The sequence below is a fragment of the Apus apus genome, chromosome 3 (assembly GCF_020740795.1).
Source record: "Apus apus isolate bApuApu2 chromosome 3, bApuApu2.pri.cur, whole genome shotgun sequence".
NCBI classification, from domain to species: domain Eukaryota; kingdom Metazoa; phylum Chordata; class Aves; order Apodiformes; family Apodidae; genus Apus; species Apus apus.
The window spans coordinates 78,489,776-78,507,483 of NC_067284.1; the positions used below are offsets into that span (position 1 = coordinate 78,489,776).

Sequence of the window (17,708 nt, forward strand, 5' to 3'; positions counted from 1 at the left end):
ACCAAACTAAACAGCACTGAAAGAATAACAATGAATCAGAAGTTTAACTAAGTAATAGATTTAAAAGATTACAAAGAACACTGTACAAACCCAGATTAAGAGGTGACTTAAGCATAAATAAGAGCACCATCTTTGCTAATACTTCTGTTGAAAGAAATCCTTTTCATATCTGAAGTTTATTTCCTTGTGTATGCACATGCACATTCTTTTTTCCCCCCACTTGCTGATCCTCAAAGATGTAAACTTGATTAGAGAAAATAAGTAACCCTCCTTCCCATCAAAATTTCTGATTCAGATTCTAAGAAAGTAACAATACCATGTACAGCAGTGTTATGCTTCCATATTAAATCTTTATTCAGGAATAGAAATATTCTATCAATACCACTCTCTCTGGCAATCCCCTAAATTTAAAGGGTTTTGTACAGCTGTAGTTTGTTCCTGTTCTAAGTAAGTTCTTTTAACTTAGTTTGTGTGTTTTATTGACAGCAAGATAAGCAATGCTTGTTGTCAAATAAGACATTTATTAACCAACAAAGGAGGGTATTCCTTTTCTCCTGTGTGTAATCTCTTCACCACACAAACAGTGACTTCAATATTTGCACTGCTTTCAAGGTCAATATTTTTTATTTTTTATTTTTTCTAATACAGTTCATATAATCTCCTTTGCCTTTGACAGAGCTCTTTCCAAAGCCTGAGAAGAAAATTTTTTTCTCCCAACCTCTAAACTGTTACACAGATCAGATATAACCTACCTGTCACAGATTCCGATCTGGAATGCTCTTCACTGTCTGAATCCTCCAATAGGTCATCACTGAAAAAAATAAATAATGCATGAATGACACTCTGTACAACGTAGCTGCATTCCTATTTTTAATTACATTTTAAAAAAAAATCTGGTAAAAAAATACATTGTGTACTATAACCTGGCATTTCTTTCAGTCAGCATTCTGCATTCATTGAGGAGTTGGTCACAGACACTAATAACACAAATTTTATCTTTCCCCTCCATCATCTAAGCAGTAGACTAGCTTTCTGTTTGCCTCATTCTACAATTGTACTCCCAAAAATTCAGACATAAATGGAATTAACATGAAAGCCAGTTCTCAGGAACCTTTCCAAGCAAAACCAACCAAAAATCTCTAAAAACTGCTGACATGATCTTCAAAGTTCCTCAAAATAGTCCCTGAAAGCTGAAGCTACCAAACTGGTCTTCAGCTCTACCAAGGCGATTTTGTAGCTAGTACAGAAAGGGTGTATGAACAGTGTACTGCTTTTAAAATACTAACAGATGAATCATTTTTTAATAAAAGCAGATTCTGCTCAAGATACCTCTTCAAGAGTAAGTCTCTCCCTAGGTCTAAAAATATATCTAGATTTTGTGTATCTGGCTTTTCCAATATAAGAAACAATTTCCTATTACAGGCTTTTTACACACAGAAAGAACAGAAATGCCTTTGCAGCTTCAGGTACAAATACTCACAGCACCAAGCTGGATTCCCAAATTTCAACAAACTAGATGCTTCCTCTTCATGCCCAAGAAGCAGGTCTTTTTTAACTCAAACATTGATCAACTTTCACTTCATGACAAGACAGCAACAATTCAGTACTTTGATTCTCATCCAGTTTCCCCTTGAGTGGGAAAGTGATAGCAAATTTCATACAGATTAAGTGAATGGAAAGATGCTAAGTTCTGAGCAGTATGACTGCACTGATTGTACTATCCTTTAACCAGCTCTTAAAATTGGCTTAAATCTCTAACTCTCAAGGAGATTACAGCCCTAAAGCTACAGGAAAAGCCTAGGCCCCAGTGGCTGTTAGGCTCTGTATAATTCCTGCAGTGCTGCAGAGCAAATACAAAGCTTGTTCTTCTGAAGGCAGTATGTAGTGATTTAGGCAACATAAGAGTGTGGAGCCAAAAACCAAAGACTTACTTCCCTGTGCCTGTAACAGGCACTGTAATGTTACTTTCTGTGATGCTGGAGTTTAAGAAACACTCAAGAGAACTAGCAAGACTCTGTAAACACCTTTTGTCCTGAGATTATCAGCAGTGACTCACTCCTTTGTTTGACTTTTGGTAATAAAAGAAACAAGTTTCCAGTAACAGTGCAAGAAGCATAAATGAAATACTGCTTTTCCTGACATGACAATTTCTGAGCACTGGCATACCCTCTAGCTCATCTAAAAGCTTGTGACAGGACTGTCTAATTGTTCAGAGTCTGTATGTACGTGTTAAAGGTACAAAGTGAAAGCAATTCCTAGCACATCCATGTAATTTATTTTCAGAATGACAGAACAAGAAGTTACAGAGAAGCGATCAGAGAAAAGCACGTTCCAGAAGTCTATGAGCAACTTTTACTTCCAAAACCTAAAATGCATCATTCCTAACTAAAATGAAAAGCTGTTCCAAAACTTAAATTCCTTTCTCTTTTTTCTCCGTCTCTGGAACATCAGCACAGGGCACCAATAAGATTTGGTATCTCTCTGTTTGCAGCATATAAAAATTGAAATAGCAGGAATAAGTGGAACTGGTTGTAAAGACAGAAATTTAGATTATTGGCTTTTTAAGTGTTGAACTGTGTACAGATAAATAGTGATTTGAATAGTCACCATGAAGAAAACAGTCTTATCAATCTTATTTTTCACAAAGCCTGAATTTACTAAACAGCATTTACAACTTACACAGCAGCATTTCTGATTCTGTAGATCAGCATACCTGTCTCCTTCTAATTTTGGTATATCTGAGCAGCTAGATGAATCTTCTAGCCATGCTAGTGTTGGCCTCCTTGAGTCAACCCCTGAGCTCTGTTCTCCTGATAACATAAGTTGCTGCACAATAGCCGGATCATATGCATTGATCTCAAATTTTAAGTGGACCTGAGAAATAACAGCAAAAAACAAACAACAGAAAAGGTCTTTGATTTAAATCGAGATAGGCTTATTCAGTAATTGGTTAATAAAACCTGGCTGTTTATATTGTATACCTTCATAAGTTTGGAAACATCCCATATGCAGATCTTTCCTCGTTTTGTTGCAGCAGCTAGAAAATGAGGGCAACTTCCAGATCCAAAGCAGGCTATTCTGTCAGTGCCATCTGAGCAGGGAAACTGTGCTGGACTTGTTGCCAGTGTGACTGAAAGAGGTACATTCTGAGTGTGCTCACCCTTGACAAATGGGCAGTTTGGGGAATGTCTCTCATGCTCAGACCTTTTCATATAAAAAAAAAAAAAAGACATAGCAAACTTTGATTTCTTACTGTGAAAAATACACACAACATACTCAAACTCAGCCCCTGAAGCTGAAACTTCACTGCTTGAACTGTATTGCAGTCAACCACAGAAGACAATTCTTTCTCTGCTGTTTCTCAATACCAGACTGTATTAAAACCTTTGATCACTTAATGGCTATTCATATCCAAATGGAGGAATCTACACACAGCGCTCTTATTATAATTAATCCATTTAAAAAAATTATCATTCTACAGGCTGTAGCCCATCATGTCCTCATGAAGAAAAGTGTAGATTGAATTATACAGAGCATAGATTAGAATTCCAATATTATGAGATACTACCATAAGTAACCTTAGGAATATGAAGCAACTTCCTGTCTTTTGTTCTACATCCACACTTAAAAAATCAAAACTGAAAACAGTCCTGGATGATACACTGACCAAGAAGCATGAAAAAACCCTTGTAATCCCATTATATACCTAAAACAGAAACATGGCAAGGAGCAATTGGACTACTACAAAATGTCTAGAAACTAACAAAGAAAAGGAAGAGACAAGGACTATGAAGGTAATATTACAAAGGAAATTTTCCAGCAAGTCAGGAATCTGACATGTTCAAATAATAACTTCCCAACACAATCAAGACAAAAATTACATTAAGAACTGTTTTAAAATCAACATAAGGTTCTGTCATTATGTACAATTTCTGCTGATTCAGGAAATTAGTAATGGATCTTGCAGCTTCACAAAAAAGGGAAGTATATACTGCATGGACGTTGCAACTTAAGAACTAAAAAAAAAAGATGAGTTCTCATCACAGTTACACAGAAGACTGAGCTCAGATCCCTGCGAAGAAATGCTGGCTGCCATCTTTGCTATGGAACAATATGAAATGAAATAGCAAATCAGAATTAAGAAATCAACTACAATTTCTAGGGCTATTGGTTTATGCAGAACTTTGACACGGTACAGGGAATTATCTTGCAATTTGTTCTATGGAATCTTCCCAGAAATCCAACCTTGTCAATGATACTCCCTAAACTCATCAGAAATTCCACCGAAATAATGTTGATCTTTGTCCTCCGAAGATTTCTAACCTCTTCAGCATGAAATTAAGTCTACTGTAAAGATCACCAAGCTTACCAAGGTTCATCTGTAGGCTCCCAGCATACCAAACACACACTACAGGTAAAGCACATGGCTCTGTCATCTCCTGATGAAGCAGGCTGTAAAAATAAAACCAAACACTTACACTTGAAATTTATATACCTATATACTACAAAACACTTTAACTAGGTGATCAAGCACTCTCTTTCTAGTGGCACAGCAAAGCACCACATCACATGTATAAAAGGCCACAAGTTACATACTATAAAGAGCAGTATTTCACATTAAAAAAACAAAAGGATATACCACGTTATTATAGAAATTATTCAGAACCAACACCTGTGCAAACCTCTGGATAAAAAACACACAGAGAACAGAACTCAGCATTACTGCTAAGACTTTTTTTTCTGGAAAACGTTCACAAGGTTCAAAAATTTTTGTGCATTTGCACGCTTGGAAAAACACAGGTTAAACAAATATTTCTTACCAAGCCTTCAACCTGCTGGAATATAAAGCATTCTGTATAGCTCCTCTGCAAAGAACAGTTATTACCAGCTAAAGTGACAGAGGAAAAAGAACGGAGATTTCCATTCTCTTAAAATGTAGCATTTTCATGACCGCATTTCAAGTCACTGAGAGATGCCTGGGAATATGTAGATGAAATTCTAACACATGAATTCCCCATATTTCTTCTCCTGAACAAGCTTAAGAAATCCTCCAAAACATGATCCACTTGCACCTACCAGACTTCGCAGTTGATATAATGAGGCAGACAATACTGATGTCAGATGATGTGCCTAGCCATTGTTATGTAAATCCATACAATAAATAATTTTTGATAGTAGAAATAATTTCAAAGAATGAAAAATGGAAATAAGCTAAAGTAGTGGAATAAAACTTACAGATTGTATTTATTTGCGAGGTTTAAGAATTTAGTAATGTCATCTACAACTGTTGTTTGTTGCAATATCATTTAAGTCCCACTAGAAAAGTATGGTTAGAAAAATCCATTGTCAGGCTTATTGATTTTTTTTGGCTTTCCTTATAATATAAAAAGGGTATTTGCTGAAAAATTTATCAAAGAGAGACTCTAGGTAACAACCAACTCCATCTTTATTTTATTTTTTTGTTTAACTCAGTTCAATGTGATACCTAAAAGTGTTTTATATGAAGTTAAGAACAGTATTTTCTATGATCTGTACCAAAAAAAGAAGCAACTTCAGGACATGGAAAAAACCCTGAAACTTAAAAAAAGAAAAGAGCTGAATGACAAAACTTTTTTATTATGGTTTCTGCATCACTGAAAGAATGTAAAAAAAACCAAAACAACCAAACAGAAACAAAAACAAAGCGAAACAAAAACAAAGCAAAACAAAACCCAAAACATGACCAAAACCAAAACACCACAACCGTTTGTACCCTGCTCCCCAAACTTTCACCTAGGGAACAAACACCAAGAACAACTTTTACCTGGTGATAGAACCCAGCTTGAGCCATAGGATCTGGCTGTGCCCACCTATAACCCACATGAGGCCATGAAGTGAATGTCTCCCGCCTGTTAGCTTCACTATACATCAAAGACCTAGAAAGGTGATAAATTATACATTACCCAAAATTGCCACTGAGAATCAAAAAAGTAAACTACTTATGAGATATTTTCAGTGTTCTAGTAACCATTAGAAGTACTACAGACAGTGATTTCTAGCTTATACTTAAAATTATAATTAACAATTACAGAAAAGTTACAGTGTTCTCTCACTTGGGTACCTAAAGTACATCCACACAGGAGTCCAAAAGACTATATAGACCTTAGACCTACAGACCTTAAAACAAAGATTAATCAAATAGGCTTCCATGTAGCCTATTTGGCCTAACTGCAGAAAAGCATCAAATACCCAAAAATACTCTGTATTTCAGAAAGATGCAGAATCTAGCCCAACAGAATTGCTATGGAGTTGTTTTTAATGGGACAACTAGGGAAAAATTTAGGTTTATTAGTTGAACAGATATGAATATACATATTTAAAAATACTCTAAAGCAATACTTTAGGCTTAACTGAATACATGGTACAAACCCCCAACATTCAACAGTCATTGCATACTATAATACTTTTAATACTACATATCCAATAATGTACTATACATACTATAATATAGTATGTAATACTTTTAATGACATAATACAATTATGAACTACTAAGTCACAAAATATGAAGTCCTCTGCAAATGAAGATCTACAAGGAAAGAAGCTCCTCTTTTTTTCACCTTTACTTAGTGTATGGCCCTCATCTGAACTAGTACGTAAGAAACAACTGTCAGCTTTTCTTTTTCCTTCACAGAAGTTTGTTCATTATCATCCCAAGACCTAGTCCTGCCAAATGGAAAAGTGCCTCACTTCTCGCTTCTGCCCCTCAGTTTCAGGAGATTTTTACTATCATATAAGAGAATGGATATATGAAACCATTTCCTATGAAGGATGTAAACTGTTCTTGCAACACCTAGAGAAGGGCTGTCTTAACGTGAAATTATATCATCTTAAGAGACAGTTCTTGGAGAGCTGTAATTGAAAATACAATATGGCAAGGTACAGGTAGACCTGGTGGCTTGAGGCTGGGGGGAGTAAGAGATTAAATCAATTTTATTGAATTGAGCTGTAAAACAATGAGAGTATGTTTGCAAAATAATATTTGTACAAAAACTTTCAAGAAGGAACTCATTTCTAGACTTAGAAGATTTATCAGTATTCTAACTAGTCTTGGCTTATGAAGGTTAAAATAATGGGTTACTCATTTGTGTACACCTTATCACTTGGATTAGAAAAATATGAAGCAACAGTCTGAGGTAAAATTTCCTGACTTCAAACACATAACAGTTGACTAGAGAGTTCAGAATTAGCACATATATATTCTGCAAAGATAACAACTGCCTGAACTTCTAAAACACAAAACATAGGCATAACTCTTTCTTGCATGAAGGAAAAGGAATTGATTTTGAGATGCAGTATAGTATTTATGCTCTATCATTGGTAGAAAAATTAGTGCTTTCCATTCAAGGAAGGCATACGTACACTCTTAAAGCTATGCAATTTTTAAGTATTTCAACACTGCAGTCTTGGGAAGGTTTCAGTAAAGCCAGTAACTTAAGTAACTACTCATACACATGGGACTGTTCAGATAAAACCCATGATCAAACATGAAGAGTAAAGCCTGAGTGAACACATCACATTAACATGTTCCAACACCACCTAAGGATCTATATTTAGAGCTGCAAATGTTACCTTTCTGAAAGTATATGTTAGTATTAAAAGGAAAGTGAATTCAACTTGCCTGACATTAAAGTCAGAATCCAAACAGTCTTGTGGCATCTATCAAGGTTTCTCTAAGTTTAGTAATACATACAGTGCATTGTGCATTAAACAACTAATTAGCAGTATGTGTAAGAGCAAAAAAGTACAGAAGAGGATTAGTTCCTTTGGCAAATTAGTCAACAAAGAGCTTATTCTGACGTAACTAAGCAGTCAAATTTATCACTTATTTTATCTTAATATACCTGTCCACAGATCGACCAGGCCCCACACCAAGTTCTGGTCGTGCGCTGGGCAGGAGGTAAGATAACCTATCCATCACAGAGGATGCTACAGGTAAGGCAGCAATATTTTGATTTATCTTCTTGAGTTCATTTACAATGGCACTGGCGACAGACTTCAAAACATGATGAGGAAGGTGGAACGTAACCGTTGCCCACTAAATTAAGAAAAAGAAGTGTCTAGTTTATATTTAAAATTTTCAGCATCTGAACAAAAAATAGATCACAAAGGTGTCAAAAGCAAAAACAAATGCACAACTTGATTTCAAGAAATAATACAAGAACGGACACACAAAAGCAACATGGACATAATGCAATGAGAGTCAATAACTTCTGATTTTAAGCTCAGTTGAGTTTATTTGTTGTTTGTTATCAAGAAACTAATCTTGTTTGTTCTCTTAGCAAGCGGAACTTCACACAGAGGAACTAAAACATAATATATTCCATCCTCTTCAAACAAAATCCACCACACTAAGTCAAGCATTTTGTATGGTTCAACAGTGGTAGCTAAGCAAACAACTTGGGAATCCATGTTGGACAATACAGGGACAAATTCTTACCTTCGCAACTTTATGATTTGCTGCTGTTTCATGTGAGGTATTTTTTAAACCATCCTTCAGTTGTGTAATGAATAAGTCGTATCCCTCTGTGCTAGAAACATCTACTTTTTCTATGCAAGCAGATAACAGCTGCTGAGCCTAAGATGCAGATGTGCAAGAAAAGTCAGCATCCATGTTGAATAACTACAGACAAGAAGTACACCTGTTTAATTACTCTGGGAAATGTAATTTGTCACATCCTTCTTTATCATATATGATATAAGCATAATTCCCAGAGCATAAGATCCAGAGTTGAGTAAGCAGTTTCAAATTTTACTTTGTAGGCCAATCAATGGATAAACTTTGGCAATAGTGACTAATTATTACAAGTTTCCACAAGGGCAATATTACCAAAGGTTAAACAAGTTAGTCATACAACAATTAGAACATCCATTAAGGCCAAGCAAAAGGAGACCTCTGTTGCCCAATACTTTCCCTTCAAAAGGATTCATTCAGCTCTAGGGGCAAAAAGTGAGAGCCAGAATAAAGTCTTGTCATTCTTTTGAGCAGCTCTGTATCTTATCATTAATGAGAAAAACAATGTTGCAACAAAATTAGAGACAAGTTACTTACACTGGTTGTATAATGAAGCTGAAAAATGAGGCAGAAAACAATAGGCTAGTTTTGAACCTAGAAATTCTCAAAACTTAAAAATAACCGTATTTAGAAAAGAACACTATAAACGTCCATTTATTGACGCCTTCCTTCCGTGTGCCATCTGTTTCTAGCTTGTCCCTCTGTCTGCTAACTTGATGTCAACAGGTAAGATTTAAAGGTACACTTTACCTGCAAAGCACTGAGTATTCTGTATCTTTTGTTAGGTGGGCTAACATCTGAAAAATGTTATATGCAATCTTCCAAGCTACAATTATAGGCAAATAAAACTGGTATAACAAACTGCTCCAAACAGAATGGACCAAATGGCCACTTGGTTACATCTGTGGAGAGTTCAAGGGAAGAAAGACAGAAATAAGGCAGATCTGCTTCTCAGATTTCAATAAAGACAATTGCAGTTTTTGTGGCATCTCATACTTCTCGAGCTTCTTGCAGATGACAGAAGAACAACAGATAGATTGTGGAAGTTCATATATTCAGTGTTCTACAAGAAGTAAAAACAGCACAGAGACTGTATCATTAGTTGTAAATGCTGCCGATTAGAAATGCATGAAGATGCACTGCTTTACCAGGAGATAAATCATACAAAAAGACTAGTTAATTTAAGTGCAAATATTTGCGAAAAAAAGTTCTCGAAACTAAGAAAAAAATCAAGGTCCTTGCTTGGACAATCGTTCTTGACCTTTGTATTACAAAAGAGGTGGACTTATGTGTTTGTATGATATTTGCTGATTATCTACTAAAATTTTCAGAGGTCTGGGTACCTGTTCTTTCAAATTAAAAGTAAGAACTGAAGACTGCTAATGGTTTTCCTCCCACCTCACTGATTTGACCATGAAATCCCCAAATTTGTTCCTACTGAACTATAATATTTTTCAGTTTTGTTGGTTTTTTTTCTATGGGAAGGACTTGAAAGAACCTTAAAATGAGTCTGTAAACTCTTTAGCACCAAAGAATCTTTTGCTAAAACTGATACGAACTTATAGCTCATGTTGAACCATGTGAGACTGCAAACCAGTGACAGCAAAACTTACAATAGGAAATGCTGACCTGTGTCGGTCTCTTCACATTCAGCAACACATACCAAGATTTTGTAGTTACCCACAAATGGTGTAAAAAAAATATGCCAGAGGCAGCAAGCTTGAGAAACCTGGAAAGCTCTCTTCAGAGATCTCTATGAGACATTTTATTGCTGTTACTCCTACTCCAGATAAGTAGTTAAAAATCCCACATATAATACACATTCTTGGTTCACACCAATACTATCCATAATAATTCAATACTATTATTCAATAGCACATAAGTATTTTCAAGTAATGCTCAGTAAGTTTTTGTTGGTGGTACATCATTCAATATAAATTTATTTCCCAGAAAGACAAGTGAAAAGTGTTAAATTTCTCAAGAGTGCCTTAAAGATTCAGAATCTGGATCTAGTAGGGCAGTTTTGTTTTTCCAACTGTAAGCACCATTCTAAGTATTATTTGCAAATGCTCTATGCTTTTTCCAAACAAAGAATTAATCTCACTTATAACTAAAACTGTTGTACAGATTTACTTTCCCGATTTATTACTTCATGACTCTTATAAAGGTGGAAGCTGCTTTCCTTATCACCAAGTACCTTAGAATAGAAGATATCTTGTATTAGGCAACATTTGAAAATAAGAACGTACATACTACCTCACCTAATAAATGTTATGCTAGCTGAAGGTAAACCAAAGCAAAAAAATCCTAAACTTCACACTCTAAGCAAAAATTTATACATTAGATTCCCTTACAGTGATACTAAATGCTTGGTTATATTGTCTCAAACCAGGAGGAATCACATTACAGTTGAGGTAGTCCAAACATGTAAAGAAAGACAGGTCTGCAGGGAAAAGTGTCTTTAATTAGGCCCAATGACCCAGCTAGAAAAGTTGGATTCCAGCATTAATTCTTCACATGTAGCAACAACACTTTAGTTGGTTTTAATTGTCTTTTCTTCTCTGAAAGCCTAAAACAAAAAAATTTAAGGATGCCTAGCAGCACAGACTGACTTCTAGAAGTGCATAGATTCCATACATAAGCACTGACAAAATTTTGGAAATGAGTCCTTATTTCTGGTCACTACAAAACTCTTTCATCTGTAAAAACATGCTTTCAATGAGGCAAGCTCTTATTTGTATGAGATATAGGTAACTGCAAAAAGCTACTGCCTTATGACAGCTAATCATTTAGAAACTTTTCCATCTCATGCTGTTAATATCACACAATACATTCAGGGTCAAACGCCTGGTTTCAGTACTTCTGACACAGTTACTTACATACTTATTGTTTTTTTCCCTCTCAACCTCTTACCTCTGTCACTGGCAATTCAAGCTGAACCACATCATCGTGTTTTGAAACGGGCGTTTGCAGAGCTGTGTCTAACAATAAGATGCCATTGAGATCTTTCCTACATCCTACTGCATAATCATCCACAAAGATCACTTTATCCACAGCAGAAATATACTGACATTTCACCCGTCCACCTGGTTTAGCTATAAAGGGAAAGACAAAAAGCAAGATCTGATTAGAAAACAGCTTTTATAAAATATGTCTAATATCTGTTCCAGAAAGTAACGCTTCAGCAAAATCTTTACTTCTTGAGATGACAGAAAACTAGCATTTCAGCTACAACTTTCAATGTTTTCTATTTCTTACATTAAAAAAACAAACCACCAAAATGTATACATCCCATCAACACCTACAACCATTTTATTTGTGCAATGTAAGCCATCATTCAAGTCCTGCTCCTACTAAGAGGCCTAAACTAGTGTTTTCAAGCCCAAAATAGATGTTAGTTGACAATCAATAATAAGAATTAAGTTGCACAGATCAGCATGAAAATTATGACAAAATTACTAAACTAACATTAAGGCTGATTAACACCACTTCAAGCAAAACAATACTCAAATTTCTGAAAATAAAATACAGCTTATAACATGCCTGTGCTACATGTGCTCCTTGAGACACTCAGGTAGCTTATTTCTGCTCAGCACTGCACACATGATGTCAGTAACAGGTAAGTTTGGTGGGGGTGGAGGAAGACTGTCTATAGATAAATAAGGAAAGGCTGTGGCAATGGATATTATCCTCAGAAATGTTTAATATTACTTGTCATGATTACATGTCTAAGGCTGAATGGAGTGTTAAACTAAATCCATGTAATATGCTCTCTGCACATAAGGGAAATTTCTGTAATTCACAGAAGGCATAAACTGCTGCTACAGAAGCTATACACCATCCAAAGGGCAAACCTGGAATCGCTGGATCATCAACAGATCTCTCTTCTTGCACAGAAACAGGAGTTTCATTAGATTCTGCATTAATCAAGTCCTGCCCCTGTTCTCCTCTTTCCTCAGACACCGGATACTGTTTTTATTATGAATAATTAAAACCCACCATTTAGGTAGCTAGCTAGCATACAGATGAAGCATCCAGATAAAGACGGCTACATAATTCTGTCATCTTTATACTTTGATACAGTTAAATTAAAATTAAAACTTCTCCAAATACAGGGCACATCAATTTGACCGTATTGCATTTGTGGTATCCTGTCTTGAAAACTCTAGTCAAGAATAGCTGGCAGTTGGCCTTTTCACCAAAATTTTGGAAACAATGACTCATATACTCTCAAAATGTAGTAATTGCTAGAACAGTCTGAAATACTTCAAGAGGCCTGGAATCACTTGATAGTTATGAAGTTGTTAGTCCTAGCTCAACAGAAAAGGGTCATCTGAATGGCAAATCAACTAGTTTCAAGCTGTATTTTTGCCATTACATTGGAGCTCCTCACACAAGACTACAGAGAACACAGCTGCAGGCAAGGAAGTAAGTAATTCTACAGAAAAACAACAGTTTTGACAAAAAATCAAATGCAGGTTTTCACGTCTTTAAAGTTACTAGTTTCAAGAAGATACTGGAAACTATTATGTAAATAAACTGTAAGGTATCTGATGGCCTAATCTAGAAACTTCAGTAGATTCAAATGGTATTTGCAATCTATTCAGTGTGATTCAAGTGATGGATCACTACATGGCACTTTCTTTGACCTGTTACTTCTCCTCCTTCCCAAAAAGGAGCTCACCTTTTCTGGCAGTGCCAACACCGTGAACACTCTTTTCCTCTTTTCTTGTTTGCTTATCAAGTACAAGAGTATACTCGTGCCCTATGACAAGGCGTTTAGCCACCTGTAGGACCCCAACCCTTGTGGCTTTCCAGGCTAGACCATCCTTATTTTATCATTTCTGTAATGAAGTTAAAGAAATTCCATGTCTAAACCACCAAACGCCTAACTACTATCCTCTGTGAAAGCAGCCTAAATTTTTAGAAGCCAAGAATATTACTAATGAGGTAGATAACATGTGTAATCTACATATTTCTTCTCCATTAAGAAACAAACCAAAAAGCTTTAACAACAGTACAAGAAATATATTTCTGTATATTCTCATTGTGCTTGTATTTTGATTGGTTACATTGACAGAAAGACTTTGGCCAAACTATCTCTAGAAAGTTATTTACAGTTACTGGTTGTATTTTGATTGAAGTGCATAAGAACATATCAAACTTCATTAGCCTAAGTAGATGGAGCTTCAAGGAAATTATTCTATTAATATTTAGTGTCCTTCCAATACCCAGAGAAACACATTCTGCAACTGACTGGTTTACACTTTGAATAGCCTCTAAATTGTAGACAAGCTATTTTGCAAACTCAGGAGTTTAATTTTGAAGTTCAGAAAATACATCTCAAGATGGTTCTACTCCTAATCACAAACCATATCATAGTGCATATGTGGCTGACCATATGATTAAAACAGTAGGTTGAGAACAAGGAAACTAAATTTAGAAGTCACCACTATAGCATAAGTCACAACAGTAGAAGAAATGCCTAGAAAAGCTTAAACTTCCTCAAAGCAGTGGCAGAAGGGTCCTTTCTAACCCAGGATCAATATCTTACAATGTGCCAATGGACTCTGACCAATATTCTTTGAAAAACCTACTGGTGCCACTACAGTATTATATCCTATCTGTCCAGCCTGGCTAAGTTTACAAGCTCTATGTAGGGATCCACATCTTCACAAATCACAGCTCAAAAGTTTAACATTAACCCACTGAATGACTTCAGCCAGATCATCAAAACCCAATTGTTATTCTCATTTTAGCCCTAACTCCTCCAGCTGCAATTTATTTTGGGTGGTGGAAGTAATTCGAAGTTTTTAACAATTTTACTTTTCAGTCTTTGTACAGGTGGATCATAGCTTCTCCCACATCTCCAGCTTATCTGTCTAGGAATGAAAACAAAACAACTCATAACACAGTCATTTAAGGCTTTTGTCAGTTCCTGTAAGGAAACCTGGAGGGCTGCTAGCATGCTAGAAGTGCAAGCCCAATAGCATGCTACATTATGGTACATCATCTATAACAACCTTAGAACTAGCAAAACTGAAAGCAAATAAACACCAGACTGCAAAAATGAAGAATTTGCTAAAAGGAACATTCCCCCTCCGCCTTTTTTGTTTTGAACAATACAGAACAGAGATCAGCAATTTCCTGTGATCAAAAACTGACCTACAAAAAAACATTACAGAAAAACTTGTTTGGAGAATACATAACAGTCTAAGCAACATGTATGGTGCCCCCTTGTCTGTAGGCATGAAGATGAACCAAATCCATTAGAGAATTAGCTTTGCATTTCAAGAAGTAGAAGAACAAAAAAGCTTGTCTCCATTTCTCTGCTACAGACAGCTTTAATCTCAAAGCCTCAGAGCTTAAGTGGCTGTCACCTGAATACACATGGCCACCATGATGAAAAGATGTAGGTTAATGTTAATAGTAACGTGGGGTTAGTTGTTGCTTTTTTTAATAATATTGAAAAAAAATAGCTAAGTCACCTTGAAAGCTACTAGCCAGGAATGGCACTAAATCATATAACAAAGTCAATAATTCTTTTCACAACAAGCTCCCAATGCACAGCAAGCAAACAATTAGAATAAACTAGAACTTTTATCTGCAGCTATAAATTGAGATGTAGTAAACACATGCATCCTAACACTAATTCCATCATGCCAAGACCAACTGAACATCTAAAGGAACATCCATAGCTTTGATCTATGCATGCAACTAGGTCTTCAGACTAAAAAGTAGTATTTTGGAAGAAACAGAAATCCCATCAGCTCACCATAACACACACATGACATGTATTGATAGTAGTTTTTGCACTTTCAATTTAAACTACGATATCCAACTACTGTATTAGTGCTCATTTCAAAATACTGCTATGGGAAGCTAAATGGATAAAGTTTCAGGAGATCAAAGGCGCTCTCTATCCTATTAACTTACATTTCAACATCAAGCTATTTAAATGCAAAAGAATAAAAAATATTAACAGAAGGTACAATTATAGAAATCCTTAACATGTACTGCTAAGAATTTAAAATAAAATGTTAATTTTCCCCTTCGAGTTTGGGAGATATTACCCTCATGGTAACATGTTGCATGGAAATTCTCCTCCCAGAAGTGAGGTTTAGCAGACAGCAAATCCATCCTTTCTATTAGGGACAGAAATGCTTCTTGCCAGCACGTTACTCAGCTACGTCTCACACATTTTTCACAAATATGTGGAATTAAAAAAAACAAAACAGATGTTACAGTTGTCCTCATTTGTTGCAAGGCAGGTGCCTTTCCTATTGCTACCACTTCACATAATCACAAAACCAATTGAAAAATCCAGTCCTCAAATCCATCATTTCATATGCTACCCAAGTAACACAAGCCTGCCAAGGCAAGTGTAACACAATACTTGCAGTTTGAGGAAGTTCTACAGTACAAATAAAAAACCTAAAACTGTCTTGAAGTGTAACTTGCTTTATTAAAGTGCTATATTTGCAGGAAACTATTACTACATAAACCACAATTATACATCAATTGGAAAGGGCAACATTTTCACGCAAAAGAGGACAAAAAGCATGACTGCAAGTCTGGTTTAAAAAGGACAGAGTTGTCTCTGAATTGCTTTATATCAGTGGCTCCCAAAGGAAACAAAAACACAGTGGTTATGAACATCTGTGAATACAGTAATGAGAAGATTGCTAAGATGGCCAAAACAGGCCATGCCTGCTCATCATTACTGAATTTACCAGTTAGAGATTCTCTCTTGTTCTTCCTCTTCTGCTCGCCTACTTCTTCAGCAAAAACTTCAGCAGTGCAGTTTTATCCTCCTGCCCCCTACTTGCTCTTGCTCCTCACCTCAGCAAAGCAATCCGCTGCCACCGGGAAGATGCTGCTTAGGTCCCTCCTTTCTCAAAACAAAAGCATTCTCAGACTTCAGGAAAGGATGGAAAGGAATCTATTGGATGAACACAAGTTCATGTCGCTATTTTAGGTGAAGGAAGTAAATGGGCTTAAACCAGCCCATTAGATTTCACTATATGCACACAACTACATCTGCAACATGGCCTGGAAGCGCAGTCCAAAATGACCAAATAAAGGAAAAATGCATCCATAGCTGAAATAGAAGAAAAACCCTAAAAATGTTCTCCAAGCAGCAAGAATGTTAAGGAGGCAGAAATGCTCAGTTTAACATCACAAAGTGCCTTCAAAGTCCCTTATTTGCCAAAACTGGATGTAGTTAATCAATTACAAGATGTGATCTACAGTTTATCTTTTCCTTTAGCAACAAACAGGACAGAATGTTTCACTATCAGTTTCATTGTAAGATAGCTGGTTTTAATAATCCTTCATAGAGCAGAAAGACATTTTATCTGGACCAAAGCTTTGGAGACTGCCACATACACATTAGCTAGATCTGTCTGATCAAGCAGCTACTTACAGAAGCTAACATTAGCACTTAAAAGGTTTCAGAGCTTAAACAAAAACCCACAGAGATCAAGGCAGTTCATATCTCACTAGTTTTGCAGGCACAGGGTCCTCTTCTACTCTACAGATTCAAACTGAGACTGAATCAGCAGGAAGAGAGACTGGTGAGCTCTTCATATTCACTCTTCATGTTGTTTCAGAACTCCATGTATCAAACATCACTGATGCCTTGTATGTCATATAGAACACACTCGCTCACAGAGCTTTGTACCATTACCCTCAAGAACAAATTATGAAAGATTTAACAAGGTATTCTACAATGCTTCCCTCAAACTCAGGTAAACTGTGAAAATGTAGGTCCCTGCAATTCTCCTTTAAACACCTTCAAAATTTTTCTCAAGGCAAAAACTATTATTAAAAATACTCAGTAAACATGTCTTTCACAAATTGCAGACAGACACATTACACAGCATCCACCCAGAACCAGAGACAGGCAAGGAATGCTTCTCAGCTCAGTAACAGGAAGTTCCCGTTCTTCAAGAGCAATTCCCATGGCAGCATTTCACAACAAAGAAACTTTGCCAGACAAAATTTTACCCCCAGTTCCTCTTTTTGTCCCTACAATGTCCAGAGCAGCTGAGTTCACCCATTATGTATCCTGCAGTCTCTAACAGGAGAAAACATATCCAGTTACGGCACTTTTTAAACTCAAAGACTGGCAGGAAATGGTTCAGCTTCCCTTC

General features: G+C 36.2%; 1 protein-coding gene across 6 annotated transcripts in view; it reads right to left on the minus strand.

Moving 5' to 3' along the window:
• BIRC6 (baculoviral IAP repeat containing 6) overlaps positions 1-17,708 on the minus strand; it is a 171,377-nt gene that overhangs the window by 144,991 nt on the left and 8,678 nt on the right. For all 6 annotated transcript variants that reach the window (XM_051613084.1, XM_051613086.1, XM_051613087.1 and 3 more), the window contains exons 2-9: positions 11,467-11,648; positions 8,479-8,616; positions 7,883-8,076; positions 5,804-5,915; positions 4,370-4,452; positions 2,982-3,204; positions 2,714-2,874; positions 753-811 (exon numbers count right to left, since the gene is read on the minus strand). In XM_051613084.1, coding sequence (XP_051469044.1) covers positions 753-811; positions 2,714-2,874; positions 2,982-3,204; positions 4,370-4,452; positions 5,804-5,915; positions 7,883-8,076; positions 8,479-8,616; positions 11,467-11,648 — 1,152 coding nt within the window. The remainder of the gene's footprint in view (positions 1-752; positions 812-2,713; positions 2,875-2,981; positions 3,205-4,369; positions 4,453-5,803; positions 5,916-7,882; positions 8,077-8,478; positions 8,617-11,466; positions 11,649-17,708) is intronic.